This window comes from Ctenocephalides felis, unplaced genomic scaffold (assembly GCF_003426905.1).
Source record: "Ctenocephalides felis isolate EL2017-DRISC unplaced genomic scaffold, ASM342690v1 CF-g0.4_SCAFFOLD_02222, whole genome shotgun sequence".
Taxonomy (NCBI): Eukaryota; Metazoa; Arthropoda; class Insecta; order Siphonaptera; family Pulicidae; genus Ctenocephalides; species Ctenocephalides felis.
In genome coordinates, this window is record NW_020538376.1 from 12372 (window position 1) to 25395 (window position 13024).

The following is a 13024-nucleotide window of genomic DNA, read 5'->3' on the forward strand; positions in this document are numbered from 1 at the left end:
AAAAGAACGTAAACGAACTGAAACAGACTATAACAAAATATGACTTGGACATTGTACTAATTAACGAGACACACCTGAAACCTACGGACAGACTTTACATCAACAACTACAAAGTATACAGGAACGACAGACCGACAAACTCAGGCGGATGGGGAGGCACTGCGATATTGATCAAGTCTAATATCAGACACGAGCAAGTGCCAAACCTGACAGCGGGCGGTTCTGAAATAACAACTATTAATGTAAAAAGGGTCAAAAAGTGACTATAATATCGATTTACATCCCGGCAAGCGGACTGCAACTGACGGACCTACAAAACCTACTTGACTCAAACACACACGTCTTAATGGCAGGAGACTTCAACGCGCAACATACATCATGGAACTGCAACTACAACAAAGCGAACGGAATCCGACTCTACGAATATCTGACGGAACACAACACCACGGACGCACAACTACACTATCCTGACACGCCGACCAGATACGCCACCGTACAGGCACACCATCACAGCACGATCGATCTGGCCTTGACAAAAAACCTTCACATAACATCCGAACCCATAACTAGAACACTTTCCAACTCTGACCATAACCCTGTTTTTATGACTATCTCTGACAGACTCGACGTCGACCATACTCCAGAACGCAACATTTTAGATTATTCCAGAGCCAACTGGCCACTTTTCAGAGACAATATTACAGACAATATACAACACACGATACCCATAGAGACCAATACAGACATAGAGGAGGCTGTGACACATCTGACACGGACGATCACATTTGACACGCTACCCCAACAAATATTAGTAAAAATTAAATTAAAGAACAATATAAAGAAATTGTGGCAACGTACTGGTGACAGACTACTAAAGGAACACGTGAACAGACTGACAAAAATTATTTATAATGAGATACGTGAGCACCGGAACGACACTTGGACTAAAAGACTAGAAACCATCAACACTGACCCAAACAAAGTTTGGCAAACAGCCAAAAGCCTGACCAGGAAAACAACACCAATCCCGCCACTCAAACTACCTGAAAACAATTACACCACGATACCAGCAGACAAAGCAGAAATTTTGGCCACAAACTTCGAAAACATACACAAACAAAACGCCGACATTAGACGCAGACTTAAGACGAGACGTACGCAATTCTATTCAAAATTTCACTGAACAATTTAACGACAAAGACTTACGAATAGACCCTGCCACAGTTTCAGAAATAAAATCGACAATCAAAAAACTACCGAACAAGAAAGCACTCGGACCGGACGGACTACAAAATATAATACTGAAACAACTACCAACGAACGCATACATACTGATTACACGACTGGTTAACCATATAATGGCCAAAGGCCACTTTCATGTTCATGGAAAACATCAACCATATTTCCTATCCTGAAGCCGAGGAAACAGTCAGACTCTCCGCAAAATTACAGACCAATCAGCCTCCTCAATACAGCAAAGTTACCGAAAAGATACTGCTCAAACGAATCAACAGACACATCAGACGAAACAAGATTATACCAGACACACAGTACGGCTTCAAGGAAAAGCACTCTACGTTACATCCACTCACACAGCTAATAGAAAACACTGTACTCAACTTCAATAGACGAAACCATACCGAAACCATAATACAAAAATTGGACAGGCTTACGGGATGATGAATCTACTGAGACCTCTTTTGAAACACAACAGCCCGCTAAGCGTGAAGAACAAGCGGACACTTTACTTGACACTCATAAGACCGACATACGCCGCTCCGGTATGGAACGCGACAACCAAGACCAACAGACGGAGACTACAAGTAGCACAGAACAAAGCAATGCGACTGGTACTAGACAAATCAAGGAACCCACTGACGAGACACTACTACCCAACGAAATATTTACATGAACAGACGGACATACCGACTATACTAGAACACATAAAAAAGCTCACTGAAAATTTTTACCGAAAGTGTAGGAATCACGATAACAGTACCATCCGCGCGTTAGGCCAATACACACCAGAAATAATATGATACGGGAATTATGCCATGCCAAATTACCTGATCGAGCCCCAGTAAATATATGAGCAATGAACCACTGAATGGATTTTTTTTCAGGAGAATAAAATTTTTCTCCTTTTTTTATCCTTGTAAAATAATAATAATAAAATTTGTATAAATACAATGTGATGTAAAACTATACATCTTTGGGTAGAATACCTCAAGGTAGAAAAACCCACATTTAATTCAATGTATGTACCAATATAATGAATAAATTTTTATTTCTGTCTGTCTGTCTGTCAAATACTCACATAGACAGTTTTAGTGAAGTTTCAATAGATTTTAGTGAAATAAGTATTAAGTCCGGAATTGATTCTAAATCTTGCCTTTTTAAAGGCACCGGGCTTAATACTTACAAGTTGGATATATATTATTATATCTGTCAAAATTTTAAAGGTGAACGAGCCTTTTGCATACTTCTCTCCCCAAACGCCGGATTGGGGTTGCTAATGGGCAGGAAGTAAGCACCCATTAGCAAGTGTTTTTTCTTTTTCAAAATTGTAAAGTCTTTTTATATCATTTTTAATAAATTTTAAAATCAGTGCGCAAAATCCTTCAGGAAGCAGAATAATTCCCGGGCAGGGACCTTGGAAAAAATTCAAGATGTCGAACAGAAATCAAAAGATGGACGTGCAGACAAGTACTGCACTAAAAAATAAATATGATGCGCTCACGGACCGTACAGATATGGATACAGATAGGGAGAGTGAGGATAACAGGAAGGTAACACGCCGAAAGAGGGCGAAAAAGAACAAGGACCCTGAGAAAACCACTACTAGGTCGAAACCATCTACCTCAGGCGTCCAAGAACACCACCACTAAAGAGGCAAAAATCCCACCGATTATCATAAAAAGTCAAATAGATTTAAAAACAATTAAATATCTAAGAGAAACATCTAAAATTAATTTTAAATATCAATACCTCCATAATAATCTACACAAAATTTTCACTGACACCGCATCCCATCGTCACCATACAGATCAATGGTCCAGTCCTCACGAACAATGGTCCAGCCTGCACCATCATCATCACAGATCCGGCCTGCACTATTATTAATTAGAGATATTAGGCTATGAAATTATAATTATTAAGAAAGAGCAACACGAAATGTTGCTCTATGTGAGAGCACAAAAGCAAAATTATTCATCAACTTCTCATAATCCCATTGCCATTTCTTTTGAACTGCCCATTACAGATGCCTACAGATGTACAAGAAATGGAGATGAAATTAAGAAATAATGATGTTACTTTGGAATTGGTAATAAGTTCGAATATTGTTAGTAGCATGCATTTGCATATATTAAATGTATGAGCATATATATAATTTGTACTAGATCGGCCAATTATCTTTACTTGGTGGGAATAACATGAAAAGAGCAGTTTTTCAATAGACATCAAAATCGAATTTAATAGTTAGCACCTGTGCTCAATGTTGTTGACATTGTGTAACATAATTCATTGATGTTTCAGAGGATTATGCCCAAGGATCACGTCGTTTAAAAAGATCATTTAAAACAAATGATATACAGACCACTGAAAATGAATCAAACACTGATAAAGATAGTGAGCCTGTTTCTAAATTCTAAAAATGTCTCTTGCTTATTATCGCAAAAACGGCCTTTGAACAACAACAATAATAGAGACTATAATGCAAACGATGATTTAAATAACTCAGAACTTTCTGAAGGTGAAGAAATTACCCCCGCGGAGAATTCAGATATTGAAATTAGTGCAAAAGCTGCATTTGATAGTACAACGGCACAACCCAAAGGTTGTTTTTATTTTTTACAGTATTACATATTCTTATTTTTTACAGTAGACATCATATGATTCAATGGAATGGTTTCAGTAGATATCAATGGAAAAATAATTCAAGCTTCTGAAATTACGTGTGATTAGTATTAATTGTTGTGATAAAAACATTATAATATACTAAAAGTAAAATTACATTCACTCACACAGATTGTCTGAAAATATTATTGATATTCAATTAGGTATTTGAATTTTTTTTTAATGGAAAGATCATATATAAGTTTTATAACAAAGTTTTATTTTTCTCGCAATAATTAAAAAGTTATACCAAATTAAAATTTGAGCGCCGACAAGTCCCGAACGAAGCAAAGCGCGTGTGACGTCATTCTGTTACGGGTGATTCATTGTAAGATACAGCTTTGAACATGTACTATGCTTTGAACTTTTATTAATATCGTTCGGTCAATGTTAAATATTCAAAAATATATAAAAACTCTCAAATGTAAAATGTTATCGCTGTTGTTTTATACCATTATGTACAAATACAACAAAGACAACTCCTGAAAAAATGTTTTTGCATGTTCCTGGTGACGAGAAACGTCAAAGAAAGTGGTTTCAAGCAGTGCACCGAGATTATCCTGAAACAAAATCGAATTTTTCTTGTTGTGAAGATCACTTTGATATAAGTATTTCAATTTTCTACTAATCATTTAAAGTTATCTGATAACTAGAAATAACTTTGATATATTTATAATTTTCTGACGTTTTAGGTTAAGTATTGAACTATATAAGATTGAAGATTAAGATGGTTTTGTTTCCTAATTATAAAAACATTTATATAATTCTTATTATACGTTCCTTTTGCAGCTAAAGGATGATATGAAAAATTATATATATTACACGACAAACGTAGGTAAAGCTAAGATTAAAATTGATGTGGTACCACACAAGTTTGAATGTCAGCCTAATCGTAAACGACGAGGGACTTCCAGACCAGCTTCAGAAAAAAGACGAAGACAACAATTAATTCAAGAAATTTTGAGTGAATCTTCGGGTAATATGGAAATTGTTAATCCTTAGAAACCAAATATTGATGCCATAACAGGCAACAGTGTTGATGTTGAAAGTGATAATGCTCCTTCAAATATAATAATTAAAGTCAGTGTTGGTACACAAACACCAATCGATTTTAATAGTCGTGCTGTTGCTATTCAAGTAAATCCTAAATATTGTAGCAAGTCAGTCCATTGTGAACCTTAATCATCCGGAGTAGATCAGTCCTGCTCACCAATTAAAACTGGTAGCATGAGTACTGCAACATCTCCAATAATACCAATAATCGAAGATAATCAGAAAAAATTGTCAGATAATAGTTTCACCACAAATTCAAACAGATCTCGAGAGATTTATGAGCCTTCAGAGAATAGCGACTCGAGTTATATAGATTGTAGCTCACAGTCTCCTATAAAAAAGGTGAAATTGTAGAAGTCACATATTATTTAATTAATGACAATTTGAGGGCCTATACTGGAGTCCCTCAAAAATTTAATGTAATGTTAGAACGTCTCAGTGTTATTTCTAATACCAATATGACTAATATAAAATTATCTTTAATGAAAATTCGACGCCAAGACAGTTTTGAAAGATTAAGCGAACAGTTCGGAATGAGTGTAAGCAACGTTAGCATTATTTTAAATAAAACAATTCCGGTATTGACACATTTTTTTAAAAAGCTTGTTTACATGCATAAGCTTGATAATATAAAAAGAATATTACCGATAACATTTAGATGTTCTTATAGTCATGTGGTAGCTATTATTGATGCATTTGAGATTCAAATCAAGAAACCTAGTGATCCAGAGCATCAATCATTAACTTGGTCAGAGTACAAAAAGTGTAATACTTTAAAATATTTAATATCTTGCACACCGGATGGCTTTATCAATTTCATCTCAAACGGATTTGGAGGTCGAACTTCAGATGAATTGTTATTTCAGGAAAGCGAAATAGTAGAAGAGTTACCCGAAGGTTGTGCTGTAATGGCTTATCGAGGATTCAAGAATATTGTTCAGCTTCTTGACAATAAAAAGATTGAATTAATTCGAACACCTTTAGTGAGTGCTGGAGTTAAATTATCACAATCCAATGTTTTACAAGGCAAACGAATCGCTGCTCTACGTATTCATATAGAACGCGTGATTAGACGAATGAGAGAGTTTGATTTTCTCAAACCTCATGCGGTTGTTAATCATAATATGTTACCTTTAACAGACTATATTGTTATCATCGCAGCAGCACTAGTGAATTTACAAACACCTATAATTTCAAGTTAAATTTAAGAATATTTTCATGACAAAAGAAATGGCTAAATAGCTACCATAACTATATCAATATTAGGAACATTTTGCTTTTATATATCCTGTATCATACATAGTTGAACTAAATTAACTTCAACTAATCGTTTTTAAAGGAAAATTTACCACGTGTTTATCAAGTTCCGTAAAATATATCCGTAAGCACTGCGCCAATAGAGTAACGGCACGGTAGTCAATGTTAGGAGGTTGCAATTACAATCTGAAGTCACAGCCACGGTAGCCAATCGTGGCGCGTTAACGGTCACATGACTAATTTTTGAATTTAATCAATTTTTAAACGCTCATAACTAATTGAAAAACTTTTTTTTTCTTTTTTCTTTCACATATCAATAAATTTAATAATGTGGTTTTAAAGCGCATAAAAATAAATGTATAATTTTTTTTTTCAAATTCCCAATTGTGAGAAATAACATAATCACGATTAGTTATTGTACAATTTCTAGATATCCAGAGCTATGACCAATTGGCGCTATTTTTACAAAGCACAATTCGTCTCGATATGACAAATTTTAAAAAAAGCCTAAATTATACCTTGCTGTATATAATTTAACAGCAGCTATCATCACCGCAACGGCAGTAATATGAAATATGTGTTATGCGTATTTTTTTGATAAATATGGAACAACTAAAAACACCATTCTTGTTTTGCACATACTATTAATTTAATTGCAGATAAAGCACTTGCTGATCCTGATGTTATAAATTTTGTTAAAAAAGTAAGAAACTTAGTCAAATGTTTTAGAACAAGTGTTGTAGCTTCAGACAAGCTGAAAAAGGCTTAATGTGAAAGTTCGCATGAGCCTTTAAAGTTCATATTAGATGTAAAAATAAGGTAGAATTCGTGTTACTACATGCTAGAAAGATTTTTAAAATTATCTTCATATGTCGCACAAATTACAATCAGTGATGCAAATGCTCTCGGTATTGTATCAAAGGCTGAAGTTAAATTAATTAGAGAATTATCTAATCTATTGCAGCCGCTGGAGTACATAAATAAATAATTGTGCACTCAATACTATGTTACGGTGTCGAACGTTATATCTTTACTAGATCCACGCTTTCAAAACTTGCATTTGAAGTACACCAATGCTGACTTAAATGCAATAAATGCATTGAAAATCAAATTTGTTTGAATAGTTCTACTACAAGTTTAGATATTGATATCACGCCAGACAGTTACCGGAAGATGTCCAGATTTTGGTACATATAATAGAAAATTGTGAGCCTGACATTGTGACAGGTCAAGATGTTCATAATGGTACTCAAGCTACTAAATCTGCATAAGGATAGTTTTAGAAAGATCAAGAAATCCAGTCGATCTACACTATATACTACATGAGGCAATACAAGTTCCGGAAATTATGGAATTAGTAAATAAAATCTCAAAATTATTTTTTTCAAAATAACACAACAATTAATCTGTGACAAAAGATATGTTCTGGTATTCTAACTATGTTCTACCTAGTTTTATAAAAGATCTTTAGTTAAAATAAATATTTCAGTTTTAGTTTTTCAAAAGTTTTCCGCAACATTTATGTTTTTGTTAGTGTTGTATTGTCCTTAAATATATTGTTTGTGGTTTTTGTGATATTTTTGCCACATAATGAATATTATTTAGATTAAAGTAATAGTTAAGGGAATAGTTTAAATAATTGTTTTGTTATCTTCAAATGAAGATAGATATTCATGTTGTAAATTTATAGATTGTATATATTTTTTTCATATTAAATGTAATAAAAAATCTTTAAAAAAAAAACTAACTACCTCTGCCATTGAGGATAAGGTGCAATCGTTAGTGATTTTAGATGAAGACGAGCGAAACCAAGTCATTACATTTCCGTTAAAGAATATGAAACAAATAGATGAATTGGAAGAAAATTTAAAAGAGGAAAATTTCGCATCAGGCTTGATACATGAGCTGGCCCCTAAAAACCAATATAATGAAAGAGCCACAATTCGCGCCCTAATGCAAAATATAATAACAAAAGACCAGGCAAATAAATTTTCTGCAAAAGGTAATAAAGAAAAACTGAATTTTTCGGCCCTACGGCTATGCGATGTTGTAATCCAAGCTATTCAAAGAAACGTCAAAATATTAACAAAGGACAATATTATAATGCATTTAGGTATCTTTTCAGTTAGAAAGATGAAGGCCAAAAAACCTCAGAAAAAGTTCACGGCTCCTCGGACCCAAAGTTCCTCTGCCACCAACAGTTCCTGTCGACGCAGTATCAGTATCCGCTCAGACTTTAGAATTTTGGAATGGAGACATTCCTAGTCTAAGGGAGCGTAGCTAATTCTTTAAAAAGTTTAACTAGGGAAGCATGGCATTTTTTGTAGTCTAAGTTTCGGATATGGAGTGGAAGTTGATTCATAAACTGAGTACCTAAACCGTTGATCGTATTGAAAGAGCAGGCTAGTTTATATGTGCGCGCCTTAATAAGTTTGTGTCTAGTGTTGTAGTTGGTGGCTGTTGTATTACTATTCATAGTGACAATTAAAGATTTTTAAATTTAAATTTTAAAGGATATGGTCAAACGGAACCTAACCTAATTGAATTAAGCTCACTATTTGAAGTAAGATGGCAATTCATTCCATCGTAATCCGCACATTTTTGGTAGTTTATGAGAGGGATCCATCAAGTGCCAGAAGTAATATTCGAAGAGTAATAGAATCGTACTATTTGACATACGAAGAATACCTTACGGTTCTCACTTAGATTGAGGCAGTTGTAAACTCTAGAACACTTTTGGCTACCACTTTATTAGTCCGAGCCATTTTTTGATCGGGAAACCACTGACACCACTTCCTGAGCCGTATAGATTACACCATATTGTTAATCACAAAAAAATATTTAAAAAAAATGACTTCCATAACAGATCCATTCTAAAACATTTGGTTTACTCAATACCTAAATATATAGCAGCGTAAAAATAAATGGGCAAACTCCCTACTATTAAGATTAATGATATTGTTTTGATTAAATAAAATAAAATTCGAGTTGTCCTACGTTGATGATATCTTATTAAAATGGCAAAGTCATCGACTCTTTATTCCCACTTGATGCAAAGATGATATTAGCTGTTGTGAAGAATTTCTAAATGATGAAACGTATGTCACAGAATTGGTAAACTATAATTGCACCTTGAAAGAAATTGTACAATGATTTGGAGGTAATCGTGTTTTAATGTTTTGTTTTTAGCAAAGCTATGTTAAGAAAGTTGGTTGGAAAACTCCGGCAGAGAGCATTAGGAATATATTGAAAAAATATGAACTCCTGGTATGGCTGAAAAAATGAAAGGCTAGAAAATAAATTGAAAATTATGGAAGTGAAAAAATGTAATTTGACTTAAATTCATTATAATATATTTGAAATAATGTTCCTAATCCCTGTTTGATTCTATTTTGGACACAATAATTAATAGCATCCGGTAGCCGTAAATTGTTATGACGGTTATAGGTTTTTGAAATATATTAGATCTTCGCCAGGAAAAATAAGAGAAAAGAAGTATTGGCTCTCATTCGAAAGTTGGGCAAGAATATTTTCTCCTTAAAATTATATGCTGCGGAATCGCAATGACCTGAATTAAACATTAATGCATTTCAGAAAATTTAATCAAACTATATCTCTTTACAAAGCGTTTTCATTCAATTATAGTACGAAAACCACAATGGTAAGAAATGATCCAGTAACGTGTGCGAAGTATTTTGACTGTAACGTAAAGAAAATTATGTAGATATTGCGACAAAAACCAATATATTTTCGATGAATTTATGGCGATAGACAGATCTACGCTACAGCTCAAGTCAACAACATTAACTAAACCTAATAACGATCCACTCGAAATAAAAGATGTGTTATTAAATGGACTTTCGGGTTCCACGAGAGTAAAACGGTATTCATTCCAGAATAACCTCACTGGATACCAGGATATCGTAGACCAAACATATACAGCTATTGCATAATCTAGTAAAGGATTCGCGCGCATCATAACTTTGCGAATGTTTAGCTATTACGCCAATGTTTTATTCTGGCAACGTGCTTACAAAGTACTTCAAGAAAAGGTTTACGACCTGAAACACCGGTCCACGCTTTTGGATCGCTCTGTACCATTTCTGCAAATGCCACAGCCTCTACACCAATATCTTTCGGGTATTGGTAATACTATTGACGTCTTGGGAATTAACATTCAACCACCTTCCCCAGACAAAACGATCCAAAGCCAGTTCCTAGTTCCTAATTATATTATTATACTTTGCCCTCCCCATATGTATCATGTTACATGATGCTGTCAGAATTAGCCAATAGCGAGCCCGGATTCTTTCCTCCCCTACCACCGGATTACATGAATGAGGCCAACCAACAGAAAACATCCTCGGCTACTATCAACTCCAACCACTACTACCTGAGCAGCGACAAACGTATTACAACGCTAAAATGAGCGCTATATATGATAATCAAGATGAAGAGCCACCACAGGCAGGCGATGACGCTCAAGTTGAGCCGCAAGAGCTTCTAGATCTAGAAGACAATGATGTTGAACCAGGCGAACAGCCAAGAAGGCTGGATATTATTACAAGCGGCGCAGTATCAATTGCAGGCCTGAACATCAATCATTTCTTGCTATCAACGATTTCCCAGATGATACTTGAATCAGAGTACACATGAACCCCCAATCTCGTAACATCCGGAGCAGGAGTGCGACTCAATCCACTTTCTTAAGTATTAGAGATGACGTAAGACATAATCTGCGCCAAAGATTTACCTATTCTACTGCTACGTCACATTCATTTCATATGTATTCTTCGGAGATATAAACTGCATCATTGCTGTTTCATTACAGAATTAGGTGACCAATTAATTCTGGGCCATTAGTGAAAACACCGGCTGAATGGAATGTCCACTTGAATGACATCTTTAATCACGAAGACGTACGTAATGAAGGTTGGAATGGAACACATCACATGAATAAATTGTTTTGAAAGAATAAATATATTTTAAGACGATATTTTAAAGAAATTTAGAACGAAACTAATTATACATTGTCGAGGGTGCATTAAAAGATACAATAAAACATTAATCTTCAGATTATAACAGATGAATATGCGGTAATAAGCTATATTACTAATTATATTAGTAAGATAGAGTGGAAATTATCTAAGCTTTTAAGAGAAGCAGCCGAGGATTGCGACAACAATAATAAAAGTATGAAGGAAAAATTTTGTGAGACAACAAAACAAAAATAACAAATTTTTTAATAGTAATTTAATTCACGTTCTTATGTCGCTTTTTTCTAAACAGTATAGAAAAACTATCTGCATGAATATTCGGCCAACGAGTATACGAGTATTGATGCTGAAATAGATTGACGAGTTAAAAGACTTAAATATGGATTCTACGGAAATATATATATATATATATATATATATATATATATATATATATATATATATATATAGATGATTTAATGACTAAATATAGTAAACTGCATAAAAGTTAAAGGTATGTTTGTCTGGCTGATTATGCCAAAAAATATGAAAATAGGAACAAGAAATCATTGGAAATAAATTACGATTTCGATCAGAATGATAAATTAGAAATATTGAACCGCCAAATGTCTGTTATAATAAGATATATGTGATATAAATTATATCAAGGCCCGGCTAATTAATATAGAGAGAAAATACTATTAGTCATCCTTTGGCGAAATGAGTTACGATAAGTAAAAAAACGATATGCATGCCCCGCCGAAAAAAAATCAATGAAATGGTCCAACAATTAAATATTAAGCATCGAGAGTTCATATTGCATATATTGTGTGTTTAAAATGGGAAAAATAACCTTTCAAATATTTTCAAGCAAATCGGCATGTGTAGGGAAAAGATTGCAGAATACACTATAACTATACCAATCTATAACAAAATATTTCGATAAGCTTCCCTCTGACGGAATTTAGATAATAGTATTACTACCGTCAAGAAAAGCTGCATTCCTTATCAATTTCGCGAAGTTGCATTCTGTGATCACGTTACCATGTAAACAATTCGGTGTTAATTTAGTACTAATCGATGTCACAAACTACATACGCAAATAATTATCAAGAGCTAAACTTTTAATAATTGACGGTGTTGATACTCGATTATGGCAAGTTAAAAGAAGTAATAAATCTTTTGATTGGATATTAGTATTAACAGTTGGCCGGTTGAAGTAATTGCCTCTGGTATATGGCATATGAAATGTCCGCCATAATAAAATAGCTCCATTCTTTAATCATAATCCGGGCTTTGGCCGGTTAAATAATTGGTTTGAATCCTATTTGAGAGGTAGAAAACTACGCGCGAAATTAATTGACTCCATATCAGATGAATTTACAATCTCTTCAGGAGTGCCGCAAGAACTCTCAGCTTGGACCGTTGCTATTTTGTATATTTGTGAATGACATTTAGCAATGGTTTCTCGTCGGAGTTTTCTTTATTTGCGGATGACTCTAAAATAAACAGAGGCATAAGGAACAAAGGTTTGTGTGTAAGGAAATTTGTGTGCGTTCCAGGAAGACTTAAATAGTTTATCTAGATGGTGTGAAATAAATAAATTTAAATTGAATGTGAGTAAATGCGCAGTTATTTTGCAGCGGCAGTGAAAGCTACTCTAATCATCGATACTTCATAGCAGAAGAAGTACTTCCGCAAGTGGATGGTATCCGTGATTTGGAAATATATAGATAGAAAGCTAGCATTCACTTGAACAATATTGTGTCAAGGGCAAATTGTATACTCGGTGGTCTGCTCAGAAACAGTGGAGATTTTCAAAATGATGCTACCCTGAGTGT

General features: G+C 34.2%; 1 protein-coding gene across 1 annotated transcript; it reads left to right on the plus strand.

The window, feature by feature from the left end:
* The first annotated feature begins 5124 nt into the window (after positions 1 to 5124).
* Positions 5125 to 6152, plus strand: LOC113380568. The gene is made up of 2 exons (XM_026619751.1): positions 5125 to 5292; positions 5553 to 6152. The coding sequence occupies exons 1-2, from the start codon at positions 5125 to 5127 to the stop codon at positions 6150 to 6152; spliced, it is 768 nt and encodes a 255-aa protein (XP_026475536.1).
* Positions 6153 to 13024: the final 6872 nt, after the last annotated feature.

Excerpts from the sequence above, each read along its gene's own strand:
- LOC113380568 (XM_026619751.1), top strand. The coding sequence starts at position 5,125 with ATGAGTACTGCAACATCTCCAATAATACCAATAATCGAAGATAATCAG. Across the intron at positions 5,293-5,552 it reads CACAGTCTCCTATAAAAAAG|CTTGTTTACATGCATAAGCT; the intron begins GTGAAATTGTAG and ends TTTTTTAAAAAG.